The sequence below is a fragment of the Agelaius phoeniceus genome, assembly GCF_051311805.1.
Source record: "Agelaius phoeniceus isolate bAgePho1 chromosome W unlocalized genomic scaffold, bAgePho1.hap1 SUPER_W_unloc_2, whole genome shotgun sequence".
In the NCBI taxonomy this organism is placed as follows: domain Eukaryota; kingdom Metazoa; phylum Chordata; class Aves; order Passeriformes; family Icteridae; genus Agelaius; species Agelaius phoeniceus.
The window spans coordinates 5,771,480-5,794,228 of NW_027509867.1; the positions used below are offsets into that span (position 1 = coordinate 5,771,480).

Genomic DNA, 22,749 nt, shown 5'->3' on the forward strand with positions numbered 1-22,749 from the left:
GGTCATTCTGGCACTTCTGAGCCCTGGAACCAAAGGGACCACAGTGACACAGTGGGGCTCTGTGGAACCAAGGGGCCGTGGTGACATTGTGGAGTGTCATTGAACCAACTGTCCATGGTGACACTGCAGGGCCTGATGGAATCATGGGCACCATTGTGACACTGCAGGGCGTCATGGAAGCAAGGGGCCATTGTCACACGATGGGGCCTCTTGGGATCCAAGGGCAGTTGTGATACCATGGAAATTATGGCAGCTGTGGCACCATGAAACCAAGGAGACCATTGTGACCCTACAGACCCCATGGAACTAAGGATTCATGGAACAGTGCAGGACACATGGAACCGAGGGGCCATAGGGAAGCTGTGGAACCAAAAGAGCCCATTGTGACACTGTGGGCCCCCATGGATCCAAAGGTCCATTTTGACATTGCAGGGGCTCATGGAATTAGATGAGATTTATAGTCCTTGCAATTAAAATGTGGACCCACATCTGCAGAGCCGGACCCCACCATGTGGGAGACTTCTTCCTTCTTTCAGAAACCGAACCACCACCATCTGGGGATACTCCTTTCTGGGAAACATCCTGAGAAAGACTAAATCACAATAGTGTATAGAATTGTGAGGTAAAAATTGGGAATAGAAACTGCTGAGAAAGCTGATGAGTACCCCTATAAATACCCGTAAGCCTCAACTATGGGTGTGCAGTTGGAGGGAAAACCTCCCCCACGGTACCCAATGCTGTATTGCTCATGCTTTTCCATATTAATTAATAAATTGATTGTTGCTTGAATATTGGGCTAGTCAAGCTTCTCATTTATAACACAGTGCTCAGTGGATGCTCGAGGGGTCTCTGTACCTCATGCCCTGGGAATGCTTGGGAGGGGCTGGGGGGGTTGTCCCTGTCCCTGTCACCCCAGGCCATTCCCCAGGGGTGTCCCTGTCCCTGTCACCCCAGGCCATTCCCCAGGAGTGTCCCTGTCCCTGTCACCCCAGGCCATTCCCCAGGGGTGTCCCTGTCCCTGTCACCCCAGGCCATTCCCCAGGGGTGTCCCTGTCCCTGTCACCTCAGGCCATTCCCCAGGGGTGTCCCTGTCCCTGTCACCCCAGGCCATTCCCCAGGGGTCTCCATCATTCTCACCCAGGGAATGCCTGGGGGGTCTCCCTCCCTCTCTCCCCTGTGCCAGGGGGTGCTCGGGGCAGTCTCTGTCCCTCTCAGCCCAGGGGATGCTCGGGGCTCTCTGTCCCCTGGCCCTGGGGGATGCTCGGGGGGTCTCCATCCCTCTGGCCTCAGGCAATGCCTGTGCAGGGCTGGGCACCAGGGGCTCTGTGTCCCTCTCACCGCTGAGGCTGCTCGGGGCTGGGGGGGCTCTGCCACCTTCTCACCCCTGGGGAGGCCGGGGGGGTCTCTGTCCCTCTCAGCCCTGCTGGGACCCCACCCAAACATCATCGGGGGCACAGGGACAGAGACACCCCCAAAGCCCCAGAAGGGCTGAGCCTGGGATTTGGTTTGGGGCTGAGGATTTAGGAAGGGGCTGGAATTGGGGCTGGGCTTGGAGTTGGGGCTGAGATTTGGATTAGAGCTGGGATTGGGGTTAAGGCTAGACATGGGATTGGCTTTAGGGCTGGGGTTGAGATTGGGTCTGGGGCTAGATGAGTCTGGGACTAGGATGTGATTTAATACAGAACTGTGAGTGTGTCTGAACATGGAGTGAGATTGAGACCAGGATCAGGGTCAGGTTTGGGACTGAGCTCACCCAGAGCAGGACAGGGGGGATGTCACTGCAGGATGTCCCTGGCATTGTCCCAGCCCTCCCCAGGCACCTCCAAACATGGGGGGCAGCTGGGTGCCCCAAGATCCAGGTGCTCCCACGCTGCCCCTCAATACCAGGTGAGCATTCCCTGAGGGCAGCGCTGACTGTGACCCTTGGGGCTCTGGGATCAGCCCTCACATCCCTGTGGGAGCAGCTGCAGACAGGATGAGAGATTTCCCCCCTCTCTTTCCTGTGGGAGGATGAAGCCCGGCTGCCATTTTCTTCTGGTGTCTCCTCCTTTCCTCAGCTGAGGATGTCACTCCCCAGGAGCAGGAAAATCCCCATTCCCTGTTTGCCTGTGGCTGCAGTCTGGAACATCCACCCAGAATTAAGGACTTTCTGACAGCCCTGCTGAATGACAACGGCAAAAGGTTTGTGAGAAGGGGAAAAAATTGTATTTTGATAGGAAATAAAAGGGGCAAAATTATTTCTTTCTCTCATATTCCTTTTCAGTCAGTTCTGGTCTGTTTTCAGAGTGCCACCTTCTCAGCTGGTTGTGCTTGTGTCCTCCTTGTTATAAAATTGACTCAAAACGAGTAATTTCCAATCAAAGAATTTATTAATTATTGAAGCAGTTATACTACGTAAGCAAAGGCTCAGCGCTGGGCGACAGGGGAGTCTCCGCTCCACCTACTGCCGCCCCAACTAGTTTCTGATTCAGTCCTTTTATCCTCTCTATCCTTCAGGAGTCCATGTCATCTCGGAGTTCTCTGCGCCTGCGCTGGTTGTTGCTAGGGGGTCATCCTTCTGTCTCCTGGTAGTTGGTGATAAAGGCTGCGGAGTCTTCCTCAGCTGCGTCTTCTTCACCCTATGTCCTTATTTGGTGACTTCTCCGTGGAAAATTACCAAAATCTTATGATTAACGCAATATGTGCCCTATCAAGCTTAAGCAAGCAAATATCCTGCCTTGCAGACTGTTTATCTGTCCCTGCCCCTTCCCCAGCTTTTCCCTGGTCGTTATTTCTGTGAGTTATCTGCTTGTACCATTTGTCAGCGGGAAAGGTTTCCCTGCTGGGTGTTACTCTGCCCCTGCCCTTTCCCCAGCCTTTCCCTGGTCGTTATTTCTGTGAGTTATCTGTTTGTACCATTTGCTGGGTGGGACTATGTGTGGGCTCCTGCAACCCCTTCCCTGGTATCCTTGTGGCTCATATCTCATGAAGTAGTACAGAAATAGTCAGCAGACAACTCTTGTAACACACTGGTCTCTTTTTCGTGACGAACAAAATGTAGTCCCTCATCTCACTCCTTTCTCTCCTGCCTTTCTCTGCCTGCTCTGTTTCTCTCTCAGTGTCTCCCTTGACCCAGGGCATCTCCCACCACAGACCCTGCCCTGATTTAATTCCCAGTCCATGAGCTACAACAACCATGGGTGAAGTTATGAAGGCTGGCAGTGAAATGTCACTGTAGGATCTTGCTCCACTTGGCTTTTGGCTCCTTCTTAAGAGCTTTACCTTCCAGGGCAGGAACATCTTTTGCTGGCTGGGAACTGGAATTCCAGCCCCTGGCAGTGTGTGCCATGGATCCCAGAGGGGCATTCCCGAGGCTGCCAGGGTGCTGCCCCTGCCGTGCCTCCCAAGGAGCTGTGCAGGGCCAGGGCACAAGGTCCAGCAGCTCTGTGGGCTCCCAGAGCACACAGGAAAAGTGGCTTTGATGGACATTTCCCAGCACCTTCCCCGCTGGAAGCAGAGGGAGGGAGGAAATGGAAGCGAGTCCCCGACAAAATCTTGGAAGGATTGGGCTGGGAAGGGACCCTGCCATGGGTTACGATTTCGCGAGGGAGAGACGCCTCTGCCCCAGGGGAGTGCGAATGAGACCATGGGAACGCAACCTGTGGATCTGCTCGAACTTGGATTGAACTGAACAAGAAATGGGGAAGAGTGAGGGAGAGAAAGAAATCGGGAAGAGATCTCAGAGAGAGAAAGAAATAGGAAAGAGTTCTCAGAGGGGGAGAAAGAAAGAGGAAAAGGCTCCGGCCCAGACTCCGCAGCTCCCGGGGCCACCCGCGGGGCGCAGCGCCTTTCACAATTCCAGCCAATCAGAGGAGGCGCTGAACAATTTCCAGCCAACCAGAGCTTTTCTCGCCGATGACTCACCGGTTGCCAGGCGGACCCGCAGAGCCCAGCGGCCCCGGAGCGGAGTTTGGGGCTCGGGCCGGGGGCACGGATCCGCCCCGGGGGGGTCCCCGAGCCCCCTGCCCAGCCCTGGGGCCGATCGGGGGCTCCCCCACCCAGCAGCCGGGGCTGCGGGGCCGCGGGGCAGAGGGGTGGGAAAGGGGGGTCCGGGCTGGCAGCGGAGGAAATGCGGGAGGAAGAGGAGGGAGAGGAGGAGCAGGAGCGGGAGCGGGAGAATCCCGGCGCTCGCAGCGCCCGCACGCTGAGCCTGCAGCAGCCCCTGCCCCGGGAGCATCGCCCCCAGCCCCGAGCCGCAGGTGAGGGCGAGGCCGAGCTCGCCCCGGCTCCAGCCAGGGGTCTCCGGGAGGATTTTTTTGGAGAGTGCTCGGAGCCGGCAGATCCCGGACTCGAGCCCCCGATATCTCCGGGCTCCCTAAGGGGAGCTTTCTCGGGGGCAGAGGAGCCGCGATCGCCCCTTGGGAGGGTCCCGGGGGGTCCACGTGGGGATGGCCCGGTACCGACGGGGCGGGACATTGGTTTTGGGGATCCCCGTGAGAGCCGGGGCTGTGGAACGGGGGACCCCCGGGGCGGGGAGAGGGGAAGGGGCGATACCGGAGCTGGGGCACCCCCGGCAGCCCGGAGATGAGGCGGGGACGGGACCCCCTGACCCTGACAGGGGCGCGTCCTGGGGTGACTTCATGATGCTCGTGCCCCATCGGTCCCTTTAGCCCAGAAATGAGTTCTGCACCTTTAAGGCTGGTTCTGAGAGCCAAGGGGAGGAGGAAGAAGCTGCAGTTTGTTTTCAGACACTGCACTCCTCCACATTCCGGCTCCTGGATGGACAGAGGGCGGGACAGAGCTCTCCTTTGCTTTTAGTTAGTTTTTAGCTCTCTGAGGCAGAGATGTTCCCTGGACTGTTCTTTTTCTGTTTCTTTGGAGCGGTTTAAACCTGAACCAGCTCTGCACTGAACACCCAGAACACCACTGGCAGCTCCCACCTGTGGACCACCTGGCCAAGCCTGACCGGTGGCATTTCCAGTGCTGGAGAGGCTGATAAGAGACTGATAAGAGACTGATAAGAGACTGTTAAGAGACTGATAAGAGACTGATTATAGACTGTTAAGAGACTGATAAGAGACTGATAAGAGACTGATAAGAGACTGAATGAGCCGAGCTACAGCCCACAGAGGGACTTTCTGAGTTGGTCATCTCTTTTGGAGTGGCAAGAGGTTTATTGTTTAATATTGTTCATTTTTTATGCTGGTGAATGCTTTGCCTGTTAAATCAACAGATTTTTCCCCTTTCCTCCGTGGAAATCTTTTCCCAATCTGGTGTGGGGTGGGGCTCCTTAAATCAGCTTTCTGGAGGAAACTCTTTTGGAGATTTTCTCCCAAATTTGTGCTAAACCAGGACAGGGTCCTGGGAAGAATGGAGAGCCCCAAGTGGCTGGTCTGGGGTGAGGCTGGAGAAGGGGAGCCCAAAACCCCCCAGCATCCCTAAGCAGGATCCTGGAGAGGGGGGATCCCCAGGACCCATGGGATCCCCAGCAGCCCTGAGATGGGGGACCACCAGAACCCCAGAGGGATGAGACTGGAAATGGGACACTCCTGGTAGATTTTTTTTATTCACTCTTGATTTTTGGAGGTTTTTATTGACATCAGGTGACTTCTAGAGATGGACTTGTGTGAGAGGAATCCCCAACCCAAGGCATTCACACCTTGTTTTTCCCCAATCCAGGATTTTCCCCAAACCTTCCCACAGTGACATCCCCTCCTGTCCTGCTCTGGGTGAGCTCAGTCCCAAACCTGACCCTGATCCTGGTCTCAATCTCACTCCACGTTTAGACACACTCACAGTTCTGTATTAAATCACATCCAAGCCCCAGACTCATCTAGCCCCAGACCCAATCCCAACCCCAGCCCTAAAGCCAATCCCATGTCTAGCCTTAACCCCAATCCCAGCTCTAATCCAAATCTCAGCCCCAACTCTAATCCCAGCCCCAATTCCAGCCCCTTCCTAAATCCTCAGCCCCAAACCAAATCCCAGGTTCAGCCCTTCTGGGGCTTTGGGGGTGTCTCTGTCCCTGTGACTCCGATGATGTTTGGGTGGGGTCCCAGCAGGGCTGAGAGGGACAGAGACCCCCCCGGCCTCGCCAGGGGTGAGAAGGTGGCAGAGCCCCCCCAGCCCCGAGCAGCCTCAGCGGTGAGAGGGACACAGAGCCCCTGGTGCCCAGCCCTGCACAGGCATTGCCTGAGGCCAGAGGGATGGAGACCCCCCGAGCATCCCCCAGGGCCAGGGGACAGAGAGCCCCGAGCATGCCCTGGGCACTGGACAAAATAAACTTGGCAGAAATCAAACTTAAGTCTGCATAAATCACTTTGAAGAATATTTGCTCTTCCCACAAGTAACTTGTGATGAAAGCACAAACAACTCCCAAACATGAATAAACTGACAATCCAAGCACAGATGTGGAAATTCCAAGTTTCATCGGTTCCTGCAGAGCTCCAGCTCAGCTGCTGGCAGGTTCCAATAAAAGAAAAGTGAAAATTTGGCCCCATACGGATATTGTTAAAAGGAAGGGAAAGCTCTGTGTAGCTGTCACAAAAGTGACTGGGATGAAGAGAAAAATGATTCTCACATTTGGCAAAGAACGCAAGCTTGGGAATTTGGGAGTTGTTCGGGAATTTAGCTACTGGAGTTGGGCTTCTCGTAGGACTTTTAGCAGCCTTGTGTTCCTCAACTTGGAGTGAATGAACCTTGTCAGTCTCGCTGGTAGCATTTGCCCCCTTTCCTCCAATGATATTTTCAGACTTTTCAAGGAGGGATAACAAAATATTTTCTTTACACTGGCCACCCACAACAGCCATTTTCCTCATCAGTTCTCACATAAATCGCTCAGAGGAAGCTGCGTCCAAGTTTACAAGAGTTCCTCCAGAGGGAACCACAACCTCCTCAGAGGAGGGAACCATGCTGTTGTCAAAGGCACTTGGGGTCAGAGAACAGTTCCTAAACTCACTGTGCCAGAATAATGTTGCAATCTGGTTAAGAAAATCATAAGAGAGATTCCTTTGCCCAAATTAAGGTGCTAATGAGACCAAATCCAAGGTCGGATTTAAGCAGTAATTAAGCAGTAAATGTGAGGTAGAGAGAGAGTTGGAAAGAAAGAGAAAAGGGAGGGACAGCAAGGGAGTGACAGGGACAGAGACCTCCCCTGGGGCAGGGCAAATGTGACATTGTCCCCTGTGTGTGTGGCCTTCCCAGGGTGGGGGTTTTACACCTGAGCCAGTTTGGGTAAGGGGGGTGGTGTTCACCCCCTGAGCAGGGATTACCCCACTGTTTCAGGTTGCAATGTAAGATGGAACCAAATGCATGTTTTCAATCCCCATCTTCATCAACTGCTCGAAACAGGTGGGGCAGTGTTCTTGATCTCTTCCATGACTCAGCCCTGATAATGCCCTCCAGGGGAGATATCTTCTGGGAATGGGCCATTGAGTGTCACTGCAGGACTGATCAAAATCCATCATCCCATTGTGGGATGCTCCGCTCAGGAGGAGGATCCAAGCATTCCTACCTGGATATAAACTGAGCCTTGCAGCACCAGGAGCAGCTTGCCTACTGGATTCCCAGAGGACAAGAGCTCCAGAACCACCACTGGACCTTCAGAGGAAGACCAGACCCTTCTACAGGACCACTGCTTGGACAGAATCACGTTCATCACTCCAACAGGACTGCAGCCACCATTTAATGGGACTGCTGCCACCAGCCTGACCAGCAGGGTGTCAGGTTATATCCTGACTCTATCAGTTTAAGGCAGTGTTTCTGTATCATTGCCTTGATCTTCATTTTCTTATGAAATTGTAATTCTGGTTTAGACTCTCCCCCAGGTTTCCTTCAAACCAGAAAAGACGACAATGTGTGCACCCTTTGTTTGGTCCCCGAAACAGAATTTCCCATTCCCAAATCTCGATTGGATGGAGGAGGAGGCTGCACAAAAAAGGAAGATGACCCAGGAGCCCCAGGCAGGTGAGGAGGAAGTCAGTGCCCCTTTCCCCCTCTCTCCTGCTCCATCTCCCAGCCCAGCACAGCCCCTGGCTGCAGGACAACCCTGCTGCCAACCCCATCCTGCCGGGGATGCACTGGGGGGATCTCCTTCCCCTTCCCTCTGGCACGGAGGCAAATCCCATCCTCTCCTTTTCCTTCCTCCCCCAAACAAGGAGCTGAGGATGGAGACCAGGGAAGACAAAACCCCACAGCAGAACCTCATGGAAGAGGCCATTTTGAGTGGCTCCACGCTGCAGAATTCAAACAGGGAGGAAAATCCCCAGAGATCCCACAGGAGAAGTGGTTTCAAACCCAGCCCAGTGTGCTCTGAGGAGGAAAGACCCACCCTGAGCCAGGAAGGTGGACAGAGCTTCAGCCAGAGCTCAGAGCTGGTGGTCCATGGGCAGTTTCATGATGGGGAGAAGCCCCACAAGTGCTTGGAGTGTGGGAAGAGCTTCAGTCAGAGCAGCACCCTGATCAGCCACCAGATGATCCACACTGGGGAATGGCCCTACGAGTGTGGGGAGTGTGGGAAGGGCTTCAGCTGCAGCTCTGCCCTCGTCACCCACCAACGCATCCACACTGGGGAGAGGCCCTACAAGTGTCCTGAGTGCCAGAAGAGGTTTCAGACCAGCTCTGATCTCGCCAGGCACCAGGAGATTCACTCAGAGGACAGGCCCTTCCGCTGCCCTGATTGCGGGAAGGGCTTCAAGCGCAAGTCCCACCTCATCAGGCACCAGCGCATCCACACTGGGGACAGACCCTAATAGTGTCCCCAGTGTGGGAAGAGGTTTCAGACCAGCTCAAATCTCCACCTGCATGAGCGCATTTACACGGATGAGAGGCCCTTCCTCTGCCCTCACTGTGGGAAGGGCTTCAACAGCAACTTCACCCTTATCAGGCACCGGCGCATCCACACTGGGGAGAGGCCCTACGAGTGTCCCAGTGTGGGAAGAGCTTCACCCAGAGCTCTGACCTGACCAAACACCAACAGAGACACCAGTAAGGAAAGTCCTACAAATGCCCCAAGTGCAGGAGGAGCTTCATGTACTGCTCCAGCTTCATCCCCCATTGGAGGATCTATATTGGGAAAAGCCCTGGAGATCCATTTTCCCTGTGATCCATGCTGGGAAGACACTTGTACCTTTTCCTGCCTCTTCCAATGACATGATGTGGGATTGAAGAAAATGAGGGTGTGGCCATGGCCCTGTCATTACATTCACTCCCACCTCAGGTCATTGCCAGGGGTAGGAAAGGGACTCTCTCTCTGCCTGAGAAGTGTGTCCTTTCCAGACAGAGGAAATTGTGGCCAGGAAGAGTCTGTTGTGTTTTAGTTTTCCCTGTAAACAGTTTTATTTTTCCCTTCTGTTATCAATATCGTTTCTGTTCCTGTTTGTTCCTATCTCGTTGCTGTTCCCAGTAAATTGTTCTTCTCCCAGCCCGGGATCTTTGTCTTTTGTGCTTTCCATGGGAGGCGGGAGGGCAGCGAGGGCAGCGCGGTTTTAGCGGGAGCAGGAAATTGGGGAATCCCATTCCTGAAGCCCGGCCCATGGAAACCGAGCATCCCAGCTGGTGGCAGCCCTGGTGGCCATGGCAGCAGCCTTGGGAGCGGGTCCCTGGCTGGGGCTGTGGGAACCTCTTCCCTCTGGTGCCCAGGGACAGGAGTGGAGGGAGCGGCTGCAGCTGAGTCGGGGCAGGCTCAGCTTGGATCTCAGGAAAAGCTTTTTCCCTGTAGCCTGCTCTGTGGCCACGGGAGCTGGACAAATGCTGGCCAGCTGCTCCCGGTGTGTGGCCGGAGGAGAGCACAAGATCTGCCACTCCTGGGTTCTCCTCCAAAACCCTCGGGTAGTGGCGCTGTCTGTGGCATGGGGGGCGCAGGCGAGAGCGTGGCTACCAAGTCCCGAGATAAAGGAAGGAGAGAGTGCACACTCGTGTGGATGCCAAGGTGCTCTATTTCCCAGGCAGGACCAGTGATGGGTGTCAGAGGAGGACGGCTTAGGGAGGCACTGATAAAGGGAATGAGCGTGACCGGAGGAGACTCAAGGTGACCAATTAACGAAGACCAGGGGAGGAGCGTGGGACACAGCGGGACCAATAAGGATTACATAAGGGAGGGAAGAGCCTCTGGAGGCAAATCATACATTGAGTAAGGATGATTGACACAGAAGGTTCTCAAAATAAAGAGTGGTGGTTACAATGATAGGCAGGGGAAGTGGGCAGCACCAGGAGGGAGGAAATAAACTTATAAGGGAATAAAGGGAAGGATCAAGGGATCAGTCACCTTGAGGGACAAAGCCATTGGAAGAAAACAAGGGGTAACCAACTTAGGGAGAACCCATTATGAGGGAAGTACATGGGGGGAACCGAGGGCCAAACCATATTTCTAACTTATAGAAGGGATAAACAACTTTACAACTGAACTCATATAAACATTTTAAAACACACGACAGCCACAGAGCAGTTAGACCAGTTTCTGGGGCACAATATTTATACATGGGAGGAAATGCAATCATTAATGATTATGTTGTTCACACCAGAAGAAGGACACATGATCCGAGCGGCTGGGATACAAATATGGGAAAGGGAGCATGTGCAAGGACCTCCTGGGGATCTGAAAATGCCCATAGTGCGCCCCGCCAGCGACCACAGCAGCACTGGGGGGAGGCAAGACATGGAGGAATATAGAACATTGATTATAAGAGGCATCAAAGAAGCAGCTCCACTTTACCAAAATGCCCATGAGGCCTTCAATGAGCAGCAAAAGAGCAAAGAAACCCCCACAGAGTGTTTAGAAAGGTTGAGGAAATATATAAGGCAGTATTCAGGGGTTGACCATGACATGGTGGCTGGACAGATCTTACTAAAGATAAATTTTGTCACTCACATCTGGCCAGATATACAGAGAAAGTTAGAAAAGTTAGATGGTTGGCAAGAAAGGAGGTTAGAAGACCTTTTAAGGGAAGCACAGAAGGTGTATGTAAAAAGGGATGAAGTGAAGGCCAAGGCAAAATCAAATGGTAGCTGCCATTAGGGAAGGAAACCAGCATGCAAAGAACAACTCAGGTAAGGGAGGGAGATTCCAAGTACGGGAAGATAGGTGGAGGGAGGATGCAGGCCCCTGGGCCTCCACACAAAAAGGAGAATTTAGGAAACAAGGGAACCCAGGACCAGTTTGCTTTTCCTGTAAAGAGAGTGGGCATATAAGAAAGAATTGCCCCCAGAAGGAAAAGGATCTGAGGGTCTATGAGACTGAGCAAAAAGGAGAAGTGGAAGACTAGGGGTGTCAGGGGCTCTACCTCCTGGGGACAGAATACCATCAGGAGCCCTTGATAACTTTAAAAATAGATCCCCAGGAGGAAGAATTTGAATTCTTAGTAGGCACAGGGACTGAAAGAACTTGTGTTTGTAGAATCCCAAAGGGGTGCAGAAAGAGTCAAGATACTGAGCAAGTAGTAGGTGCTAAAGGGAAAGGGTTCAAAGCCTCAGTTGTAAAGCAAATAAAGTTTGAAGGAACAAAGAAAATAGGAACCAGGGATGTTCTATTAGTTCCAGATGCAGGGTGAAATTTATTAGGACAGGATTTACAGGTGCAGTTTGACATTGGAGTGCTTCTAGAGTAAGGGAAAATGATAGTTAAGCTTCTCCAATTAAGGGAAGAAGATGAGGAGAAAATTCATGAGATGGTGTGGGCAAAACCAAAAAACCAAGGTAAATTGAACATGAAACCTATAGTAATAAAAATAGTTAATGAAAACCATCCAGTTCGGGTACGGCAATATCCACGCTCCCGGGAAGGGAGACGAGGACTGCAGCCACTGATCCAGAACCTATTGAGAACAGGACCTTAGAACCATGTATGTCCCCCCATAATACACCCATATTACCAGTAAAGAAGTCAGATGGGACTTACAGGCTTGTCCAGGATTTGAGAGAACTGAACAAAAGAACAGTGAATCCTTACCCAGTAGTGCCTTATCCCTATACACTACTGAGTAATATCCCCCCAGAACACCAGTGGTTTAGCGTGATAGACCTAAAAGATGCTTTTTGGGTGTGCCCACTGGCAGAGCAAAGTGGAGACAATTGGAGGCCAGGATGGCACAAAAAAACTCTCAGAGATTCAGAGTGGAAAGGAAAATCCAAAGTACCTTAAAACCTTTGAGTATCTCAGAGCATTACTGAGCAGCACTGAGTGTCAGTACAAAGCTCTCCAGGGACTCATTAAAGCAGATAATTGGGGCCATGATTGCACAAACCTCTCACAGAGTCTGTATCAAAAGGGAAACACCAAGTACCTTCAAATAACTGAAGTACCTTGAAGTATTAATGAGCCCCACTGAGTGTTGTTACTGACAAAGCCTCTCCAGGGACTAATTACAGCAGATAATTGGAGGCCATGATTGCAGAGACCTCTCAGAGAGTACAAGGCAAAAGCCAAAGCCAAAGTCCTTTGAAAAACCTGCAGTCCCTGCAGGGAGCATGAAGGAGCCCCCAGGGCCATTGCTGAGCAAGGCTCCCCAGGGACTCCTTGCAGCAGATCCTTGAGGCCACTGGGATGTGGGCTAGGGGGGGATGCTGAGGGCAGCACAAGGGGCTGCCAGTGCCCAGCCTGGCTGGGGCTGTGCCAGGAGGCCCCAGGGCCTCAGCACAAGGTGTCTCCTCCCAGCCCTTGCTGGCACAGACCCTGCTGTGCCCCAGGGCACCAAGACTTGGCTTCTCTTTGTCCCCACCTGTCATCACTGCCTGCAGTTCTCTGCTCTGCCTGGGGCCTGGGGACACTTGCTCAGTCGTGTCCCTCTCTGGGACCCATTAAAAGTCCAAGAAAGTTTGGAGTTGGATTCTGCCTTGGAGTTCTGCAGAGGTTTCTTCAGCTCCCTCTTAGGGACTGATGTTCAGGGCCTGAGCACAAAGCCCCAGAGGCTGATTAAAGTCCTTGTGCTGTGTCTGTGCTGCTGAGCTGGGCTGGGCTCCTGGCCCAGAGGCAGCTCCTGGTCACCAAGAAGAGCTTCAAAAGCACATTTCTCTGGATGAGCAGCTCTTGTGCCAGCCCAGCAGGGCTGGGGCACTGCCTGCAGCCAGCCCGGGCACAGCCCAGAGGCACAGAGAGCTTCACTCAGTCAGGGCTGGGAAGGGGCTGAGAAGTGCCTGGGGCACAATCACTGCCAGCCCTTGGCACAGGAACCTCTGGCTGCAGGACAGTGCAGCTGCAGCTCCTGGAGCCATCTCCTCAAGCTGGAACATCCCAATGCCTGCAGAGCCTGTGAGTACAACTCTGAGTATTTCTGGTGCAGGGGAGGTGAAATGCTCATGAGGCTCTGACATGCTGAGGGGTTCTGGTCAGTCATAGAATATTTCCAAGACAAGGACTTTGTAAAAAATGAGGAAACTTTCAAAGACTTTGTATTCAGTTTCCCACTATTGGAGCATGGCAGGGAGGGGGGGATAAGTATAAAGGTTGATTATGAATTATAATTATGAATTTTGACAAGTGCCTGAGACATCTGAACTGTTTCTTTTTAGTGATCAGTAGGAGATCCCTAATGTGCTTTCAGCCACTCTGCCCATGGACAGCAGCAGCATCTCCTTTGCTGGAGCCATCAGGCTCAGTCTGAGCTGTCCTTTCTCCAAGCTGCAAACAGAACCTGCCCCCAGCCAGTGCCCTGCAAACAGGCAGGGTTCTGTCAGGCCAAGGAGAGTGCACAGAGATTTGGGGTCTGTGAGTGGTGGCAGGGAGAGATCAGGCACAGGGAAACCCCTGCAGCAGGGAAATCTCCAGGAAGCAGAGAGAAGATGAGGCAATGAGAGAAAACAAAGCCCAGCAATGCTGTGGCAGGGAGAGTTGAGAGATGCCCACAGGAGCCCCTGCAGTGCAGCCCCTCCCTCTGAACAAGCCCCCTCCCTCCTGTGCCCCAGCCAAGCCTCTGCCCTCAGGCCCGGGGCTCCAAGGCGTGCAGCCCCTCCTGTGCAGGCAGAGCTGCAGCAGAGCCGTGGGGCAGCTCTGCAGCCCCGGGCCCAGTTCCCTCTGCAGAGCACAGGCCTGGGAGCAGCTGCCCGGCCCTGGGGGCTCTGGCAGGGGGCACAGTTGGCTCAGGGTGACGCTGTCCCCAGTGCCCGGCTCTGGGCAATGCTGTCAGTGCAGCCAGGGAAGGAGCTGCATCTCCCACAATCCAATGCCATCAGAAGGACACTTGGAAGTCTCCCTGAGATTTCAGTCCAAGCTGGGAGCTTCAATCCAGGGTGCAAACCTGTCCTAGAGCAGCTCTGAGTTATGAGATTGATGGGGAAAGACAGAGGTGCTGTGACCCTGAAAATGCTGTTTGTTTGGTGAAATGAGCTATGTGAGTCCTTGGCTACAAATGTGGATCTGGGCTGTGGTGGAAACATCTGCTCTCAGCAGTACCTGGGGGAATTTTAAAGGGAAACATGGGGAGGTGATCACCCTCCAACTGACAAAGGTTAAAGCCCAGAGATATTCTGAGCAGGTCAGAATGACAGACAATGTCCACTAGCTCTCCACTTATCACTTTGCCTCTCAGAACATGCTCTCTATTCCCTAAGGGCAGCAGAAATGCTGAGGGTTTCTGATATTCAAGTACACCAGCAGAGGTATGGGGAAGCTTTTAAAGAAAACACAAGAACTCTTAAAAATAGAAGTGTGTTTGTGTGTGTTCCAGGGTAGGTGTATGGGAAAAGGCTTTGGTTTTGGTTACAGGTATCTCCTCTAACTCTTCACTGTCCTTTCTCCATGAACAGGTGCCCATGTGCAGCCCCAGCAAATGTCCAACAGCAGCTCCATCAGGCACTTCCTCCTGCTGGCTTTGGCAGACACGCGGCAGCTGCAGCTCCTGCACTTCTGCCTCTTGCTGGGCATCTCCCTGGCTGCCCTCCTGGGCAACGGCCTCATCATCAGCGCCGTAGCCTGCGGCCACCACCTGCACACGCCCATGTTCTTCTTCCTGCTCAACCTGGCCCTCGCTGACCTGGGCTCCATCTGCACCACTGTCCCCAAAGCCATGCACAATTCCCTCTGGGACACCAGAAACATCTCCTACTCAGGATGTGCTGCTCAGCTCTTTTTCTTTCTCTTCTTCATCTCAGCAGAGTATTCCCTCCTGACGATCATATGCTACGACCGCTACGTGTCCATCTGCAAACCCCTGCACTACGGGACCCTCCTGGGCAGCAGAGCTTGTGCCCACATGGCAGCAGCTGCCTGGGCCAGTGCCTTTCTCAATGCTCTCATGCACATGGCCAATACATTTTCCCTGCCCCTGTGCCATGGCAATGCCCTGGGTCAGTTCTTCTGTGAAATCCCCCCAGTCCTCAAGCTCTCCTGCTCACACTCCAACTTCAGAGAACTGGGGCTCATTGTTGTTAGTTGCTGTTTAGGTTTTGGTTGTTTTGTGTTCATTGTTTTCTCCTATGTGCAGATCTTCAAGGCTGTGCTGAGGATCCCCTCTGAGCAGGGACGGCACAAAGTCTTTTCCACCTGCCTCCCTCACCTGGCCGTGCTCTCTCTGTTCCTCAGCACTATTATCTTTGCTCACCTGAAGCCCCCCTCCATCTCCTCCCCATCCCTGGATCTGGCCCTGTCAGTTCTGTACTCGGTGGTGCCCCCAGCCCTGAATCCCCTCATCTACAGCCTGAGGAACCAGGAGCTCAAGGCTGCAGGGTGGAGACTGATGACTGGATGCTTTCAGAAACATTAAACTGCTGGCCAATTTCTGCAAATCACTTGTAATAAAAGTAATATTTGATACTTCTTGTTCATTTAATTTTGGAGGTTATTTTCCTTTCTTTTAGTATTTTCATATAGTCAACAAAGAAATGTCAATCTTTGTGCCATTTCTCATTTTTTTTTCCTCCACCTTCCCTGTGGCCAAAAACTGTGTCAGTGAGGGGCTGTGCTCTCAATGGCTTTAAAGGAACTAAAGGATCTCCCAGCAAAGTTTTCTGAAGTGATTCCCCTTGTCTTGCCTTCTCTGGAGCTGCAGCAGCAATGTCTGTGTGCAGAGCTGGGGCAGATCAGTGCTGGCCCAGCAGCTGTGCCCAGCAGCAGCAGCAGCAGCAGCACTTGGTGTTGCCAGTGCTGCTGCCGTGGCCCTGCCCCGCTGCCCTGGTGGCCCTGGTGTTGCTGCAGGGCCTGAGTGCTCTCGGGGCCGGGCACAGCCCTGGGGGTGGCAGTGCCGGGGCTGCAGCAGGGACAGGCCATGGGCACTGCTGGGGCAGCGCTGACGCCTCAGGCCAGGCCCTGGGGGCTCCAGGCTCCTTGCCCAGGCTCTCTCAAGAACACGGCCAGGCCAATGCTCAGCACTGAAACCCCCGTCAGCAGCCCCAGGCTGGCCGTGGGCAGGCTGGGGGCAAACAGCATGGCTGGGGCTCTGCAAGGGCCCTGGGCCAGACGGGAAGGAGCAGCAGAGCAGGGGCTGATCCATGCCCAGTGCGCTGCACAGCCCAGGGCAGTGTCCCAGAGCGTCCTCATGCAGCTGCCAACAACATCCCCCCTCTGCAGCCCTGGCCTCTCCCCCAGCTCACACAGGTGCCCCATCCTTGCAGGCACAGACACGGCAGCACTGCCTCAGCAGCCCCTGTTTGCATTGCACACAGCAGGGCCAGCACCCCCATGCTGTTGCTGTGGGGACATGAACCTGAGGGAGCACAAATGCCATCAGCCCCTGGGGCCAGCAAGGCCTGGGGGACACCAGGGAAACCACTCAGCTTTGTCCTGCCCTCTGCACTCAGCCAGAAAGTTTGTTCCCATCAGCTGGGAGTTTCCTGTGCCACTGCAGACGCTGTTGCTCAGAGCCAGGGCTGCCTGGCAGCCACCCCCAAACTGCCCTCAGCATTTCCTTGGCTTCACCTTTGCATTCTTTCCTTTTCCTGGTACAAATTTCTCCGTAATGCCCACCCCACGGGGTCTAGAACTGGACACAGCACTTGAGGTGCTGCCCACCCAGTGCCCCCAAGCACAAAGGAAGAATCCCTGCCCTTCTCCTGCTGGCCACACCATTCCTGATCCAGGCCAGGAGCCATTGGCCTTCTTGGCCACCTGGGCACACTGCTGCCTCATGTCCAGCCTGCTGTCCATCAGTCCCTGCAGGTCCCTTTCTGCCTGGCTGCTCTCCAGCCACTCTGTCCCCAGCCTGTAGTGCTGCAGGGGTTGTTGTGGCCAAAGTGCAGGACCCAGCACTGGGACGTGTTAAACCTCACCTTGTTGGATTTGGGCCCTGGATCCACCCTGGCCAGAGACCTGTGCAGAACCCTCCTACCCTCCAGCAGATCCACACTCACACCCAGCTTGGTGTCACCAGGGTTCCATGAGGCCCCTGAGTGTCCCAATGGTCTTCATGGTTCCATGAGGCCTCCCAGTGTCACAATGTCCCTTTGGTTCCATGGGACCCCTTGGTGTCACAATGTCCCTTGGATCCTTGGGCCCTGCAGTGTCACAATGGCACCGTGGTCCCCCCAAGGCCCTGCAGTGTCACAGTGGATCCTTGGTTCCATCAGGTCTGGCAGTGCAGCAATGCTCTCCTTGGTTCCACAGGGTCACAATGGCCTCTTGGTCCCAAGGGCCACCACGGTGTCAAACATGTTTCCTTCATTCCAGGAGTCCCTGAGGAGCAGCCCTGGCCCCTTGGTTCCATGGGGCCCTACAGTGTCACAATGGCCCCATGATGACACCAGGTCCTGCTCTGTCACAATGCTCTGCATGGTTCCACAAGGCCCTGCAAGGTCACAGTGGCTTCTTGGTTCCAGGAGGCCTCAGAGTGCCACAATGAATCCCTTGGTGCTGCAGTGTCACAATGGAGCCCTGGTGACACAAGATCCTGCAGTGTCACCAGGGACCCTTGGTTCCATGGGGCACCACAGGGTCACAATTGTTCCCTCAGTTCCCAGAGTCCTTGCAATGGAGCAATGGCCCCTTGATTCCATTGTCCCCAGGCTCTCCCAAGGCTCTCCTTGGTTCTGCAGTGTCACAATGGCCTTTTGGTTCCACAAGGCCCTGCAGTGTCACAGTGGCCTCTGTGGTTCCACCAGGACCCAGACTGTCACCATGGACTCCTTGCTTCCATCCAGCCCCACAGTGTCACCATGGCCCCTTGGCTCTGTGCTGCCATGTCGTACACAGTGTCACCATGGTCCTCTTAGTGCCACCAGGCCCCGCAGTGTCACAATGGCCCCTTGCTTCCCCAGGGCCCTGCAGTGTCACAGTCATCAGAGAATCAACCAGGCTGGGAAAGACCTTGGAGAGCATCAAGTCCAACCTGGGACCCAACACCACCTTGTCACCCAGGCTATGGCACTGAGTGCCACATCCCATCTTTGCTTAAACACTTCCAGGGATGGTGACTCACCCACCTCCCTGGGCAGCCCATTCCAATGCCCAATCACCCTTTGTATGAAGAATATTTCCAATGTCCAGCCTAAATGTCCCCTGGTGCAGCTGAAGGCTGTGTCCTCTTGTTCTGTCGCTGCTCCCTGGGAAAAGAGTCCAAACCCCACCTGGCTGCTCCCTCCTGTCAGGGAGTTGTAGAGAGTGATGAGGTCTCCCCTGAGCCTCTTCTTCTCCAGGATAAACAACCCCAGCTCCCTCAGCTGCTACTCACAGGACTTGTGTTCCAGACCCCTCCCCAGCCTTGTTTTCCTTCTCTGGACATGCTCCAGCCCCTCCATGTCCTTCCTAAATTGGGGGGCCCAGAACTGGACACAGCACTTGAGGTGCTGTAGAACCAATGCCAAGCACAGGGGAAGAATCCCTGCCCTGCCCCTGCTGGCCACACCATTCCTGATCCATTGGAATTCCAGGGGTTGGATGAGGGAAATTGTGGGGAGGGAGTGGGGACAAAGTGTTATTGATTGTCAGCCATGAAGGGTTTTGATTTTTTTTTATATCTGTTCAGACTGGATTATGAGGTGCTAGAGGTCAATATCAATTGGACATTGCTCATACCAATGTACCAATAGGAAAAGAAAACTTAACATGACAAAACACTTCTCTCTGCATTGTTTTCAAGGCAGTGCATTCACTTAGAATACATGTCTGAAATCTGTCTAATTATTCACAGAATAAATAAAAGCATAGAATATTCCCTGTGGCTTTTGTTGTTCTGGAGTTTTTGCACAAATGTTTATGAGCTTTCCTCACTGAATTCCTGAATTGAAGAGCTCAAGAAAGAAGAGGCCTCTGGAGTAATACAATTCATCAGCAAACTCCAAGTGGCTGAGGATCCATGCCCATGAGAGCAGCAATGAACAGAAATGGGCACAGCTTTGTGGCTGCTGCCCCAGCTTTGGCATGGGCCCTGGGCCTGGAGCAGGAGCAGCTCTTGAGGGCCCCAAGGCCGGGGCTCTGGTGCTGCCCTGGGCAGATGGGATGGCAGCAGGGGCTGCAGAGCTCTCAGCACCTCAGCCCAAGGGGAGCAGGGCAGCCAGGGAGCCTCCTTTGGCCTTGGCCAAGCACCTTCCCCCATGGCTGGGGCTGAGTCCTGTGGCAGCTGCAGCTGCTGCTGTGGCCTTGGCAGGGGCTGAGGCCGTGGGGCCAGTGCCCAGAGCAGCCTTGGCTGAGCAGAGCTGTGGGGCCAGAGCTGACTGGGCTGGGCTGGGCTCAGAGAGGCCCTTGGTGCTGCCCAGAGCTCAGGGCAGTTTATCCAGCAGGGCAGCGCTGGTCTTGGTTTTGAAGATGGGAGGGTACACTCTGAGCACAGTGCCCGTGCCACTGCTCTCTTCCTCCCGCATCCTCTTCATGAATTTGCCAACCATCTGTAGCAGAAGGGCAAGATACCAGGGATGTTGCATGGAGTGCTCGGAGCACGGTGCTGGGCTGAGCAGGGACAGCAGGCCCAGCGCAGCTGGGGATGGCTGCAGGTACCTGCGCTGTCGCGCAGAAGAGGCCACGGGTGCGTTCCTACCCTTGTGCGCGCTGCACGGCTGCACCTGGCAAAGAGCAAGCGCAGCCAGAGCTGAGGGGCTGCGGGAGAGGCCAGAGAACACAAGGCCAGCCCTGTGCTCCCCAGGTGGGGACAGCCCTGCCACGCCCCAGGGCATTGGGACTGCACGGCTGTGGGGTGTCTGCCCCGGCCCCTGCTCTGTCCTGTCCATGGGCATGTCCCCAGGGGATGGGACAGGACGGGATGGGATGGGATGGGATGGGATGGGATGGGATGGGATGGGATGGGATGGGATGGGATGGGATGGAATGGGAGGGGATGGGGCCAAGCTGGCTTCAGGCACCACCCCTGTGGCCCACCTCTGCCACTCACCCTTCTGCAGTAGCTGGAACTGCTCTTCAGGCTGCTGTGCTGGAGCAGTTCCAGGGCCTTCTTTGTCCTCCTTCTCCCAGGCCAGCTGGGGCATGCTCGCAGGTCTGTGCTCTACATCACTGCCTGGATTCATGGCTGCTTGTAGGAGAAGATGGCTGGGAAAAGGTCGGAGTCAGCAAGTGCTGCAGTTGTGCCTTGAAGGCACCTGCAAGAGTGAAGTCTTGGCAAGGCTACAGGACAGCAAGTCTTGCACTCTGGTCTTGAGGGCTGCAGCCACAAGGACAGGAGACTCCTCGTCAAGGACCGTGCTCAGCCAACGCCATGGTCTGCCCTCAAGGGCACCTGCAGAAGAGAAGCCTTGGCAAGGCCAGAGGTCACCAAGTCCTGTGGTCTGGCCACGAGGTCACCTGCAGGAGTAACGCCTCAGGAAAGCTCCGGGTCAGCAAGGAACGAGGGCACTGTGCTCTGTCCTGTCCTGTCCCGTCACGTGCACCCAGCACTGTGGTGTGGCCACGTCGCTGCCAACACCTATGTCACCGCATGTCACAGAGGTCCTGTTCCATGGAACGGTGACTTTGCGGCACCGTGTCACAAAGGGCCCTTGCACACCCTGCCACCTGCCATGGGGCCGCCCCCAGCCCCCCCAAAGTGGCCCAGGTTGGAAGGAATGCCTTGCCCCAAGTGTCTCAGACAGCCCGACAGGATCTTTAGGAACGGCTCAAACCATAAGCAAAGGCTGCCCTGCTCGGCAGGCTCAGGGCAGCAGGAGCCCCCGTGGCTGCTGACCCAGCCGTGGCGGGAAGGGCACGGGGCCTTCCACAGAAGCTGGCACGGCCTCCTCGGGACACGTCCTGCATGGTGGCCACGCTAAGCGCGGCTGTGTGACAGAGACAAGGAGCGTGTGAGCCAGGGCACAAATGCTGCTCTGAGCCCTGGGGCCCAGGGAGCCCTGATATCACCAGGTGTGGCAGAGTTCCTGTGCTTGGCCGCTCGGCTCCTGTCCCCTGCCAGCTGCAGAGAGCGGCAGGAGGGTACACTTGGTGCAGGCTCAGCCCCTTGGCCGGGCGCTCCGTGCGGACAGCACTGGCCGCTCCTGCCTGCAGAGCCCTGCCCAGTGGCCAGCAGCCACTGGCGCCTGGCTCAGACGGGGGCAGCGGGGTGGCTGCTGCCCCGGGGATCTGCGGTGCCGCCCCGCAGCTCCAGGCTCCTTGGGGCCTTGGGGCCACAGGAGCCTGGAGCAGAGCCCACGTGGCCCAGGGAAGGCAGCGCCATGTGGAGCGCAGGCTGGCGGCCCTGGATGCAGCGCTGGGCAGGAGCGCAGCTGCCAGCTGCACTCACTGAGCAGCACAGCCAGGGGGCTTCTGCAGCCCGAGGCTAGGGCTGGCAGGCCGTCCTTACCAGGCCCTCGCCGAACCTCCAGGTCTGATCCAGCCGCAGCATGTGTTGGAAATCCTTCCCGTGCAGCTGGCAGAGCTTTCAGGGAGCTGAGCTGGGCTCAGAGAGCCTGGCCCAGAAACCATCAGTGTCCATCTCAGCCTGGCTGAGCATGCAGGGGCAGGACTCAGGCCAGGCCTTGTGGGGCAGGGCCAGCACCTGTGCAAGGCATTGCAAACAGGCAAGTGGCCCAGAGAGGAGGCTGCTCTGTGCCCTTGGTGGCATGGACAGAGCAGGGAGGGGGCCCAGGACATTTGTCAGCGCCAGCCTCTGTGCCCAGCCCTTGGCAGCCATGGCTGCTGTGCCCAGCTTTGGCCTGGGCTGAGTTTGGCTGTGGCCCAGCTCCATCCTCCTGCGGGGCTCAGGGCCTGTTCCCGGCCATGGCCAGCCCTGGCTGCCTCTCTGCTGGCCCAGAGGCCGGCAGAGCCCGGGGCAGGGCTGTCTGTGCAGCCCCACACGTGCCACGGGCTCTGCAGGAGCTGGCAGAGGCTGCCCAACAGGGAGGCCATGGGGCACAGAGCCCCAAGGCTGCTGTGGGCACCACGGCACAGGGGCCGTTCCCAGCCGCAATGCTCCTGGCCTGGGCTGGGCCTGCACAGGGGCTGGGCCACCATGGCTGGGCCAGCACAGGGCCACAAAGGGGCCACGCAGCCGCTGCCGGGGCTGACAGCAAGGCCAGGCACACACAAGCAATTGCTGAGCATGGCCTGCGCTGGCCAGGCCTGACTGTGCCAAAGGCAGAGCTCAGCTGCCCTCGGGGGCTGCAGCAACACTCCAGAGCCCAAAGAGCCTCCATGGCTGGGCTGGAGACCAAGGCTGCAGCAGGGAAATGCAGGGCTGCTGCGGGATGGGGAGGCCATTCAATTCCAGCACACACCTCAGCTCTCTGATGATCCTGGCACCATGCTGGGCCCTGTTTCAGACTGGAGCAGAGCAGATGTTGATGGCACAGGAGCCCTGCGGGGCTGTCAGGGCCCTGCAGCTTGCAAGGTGCTCTGCTCTCCCTCAGGTGCTCTGGGAGAGATCCAATCCCAGCTGGGCACCTCAGGGCACAAGTGGCACTGCCTGTTCATGGGCACACAGCTGATGTCTG

The 22,749-nt window shown here is 55.5% G+C and overlaps 2 protein-coding genes across 2 annotated transcripts in view; both read left to right on the forward strand.

The window, feature by feature from the left end:
- The window catches only part of LOC143692679 (uncharacterized), a 468,458-nt gene that overhangs the window by 369,203 nt on the left and 76,506 nt on the right, over positions 1-22,749 (forward strand). Inside the window, exon 7 of the mRNA XM_077172924.1 lies at positions 8,323-8,584. Within this exon, the coding sequence (XP_077029039.1) occupies positions 8,323-8,584 (262 nt within the window). The remainder of the gene's footprint in view (positions 1-8,322; positions 8,585-22,749) is intronic.
- Positions 14,739-15,671, forward strand: LOC143692769 (olfactory receptor 14J1-like). Its single transcript, XM_077173010.1, has one exon. The coding sequence runs from the start codon at positions 14,739-14,741 to the stop codon at positions 15,669-15,671; it is 933 nt and encodes a 310-aa protein (XP_077029125.1).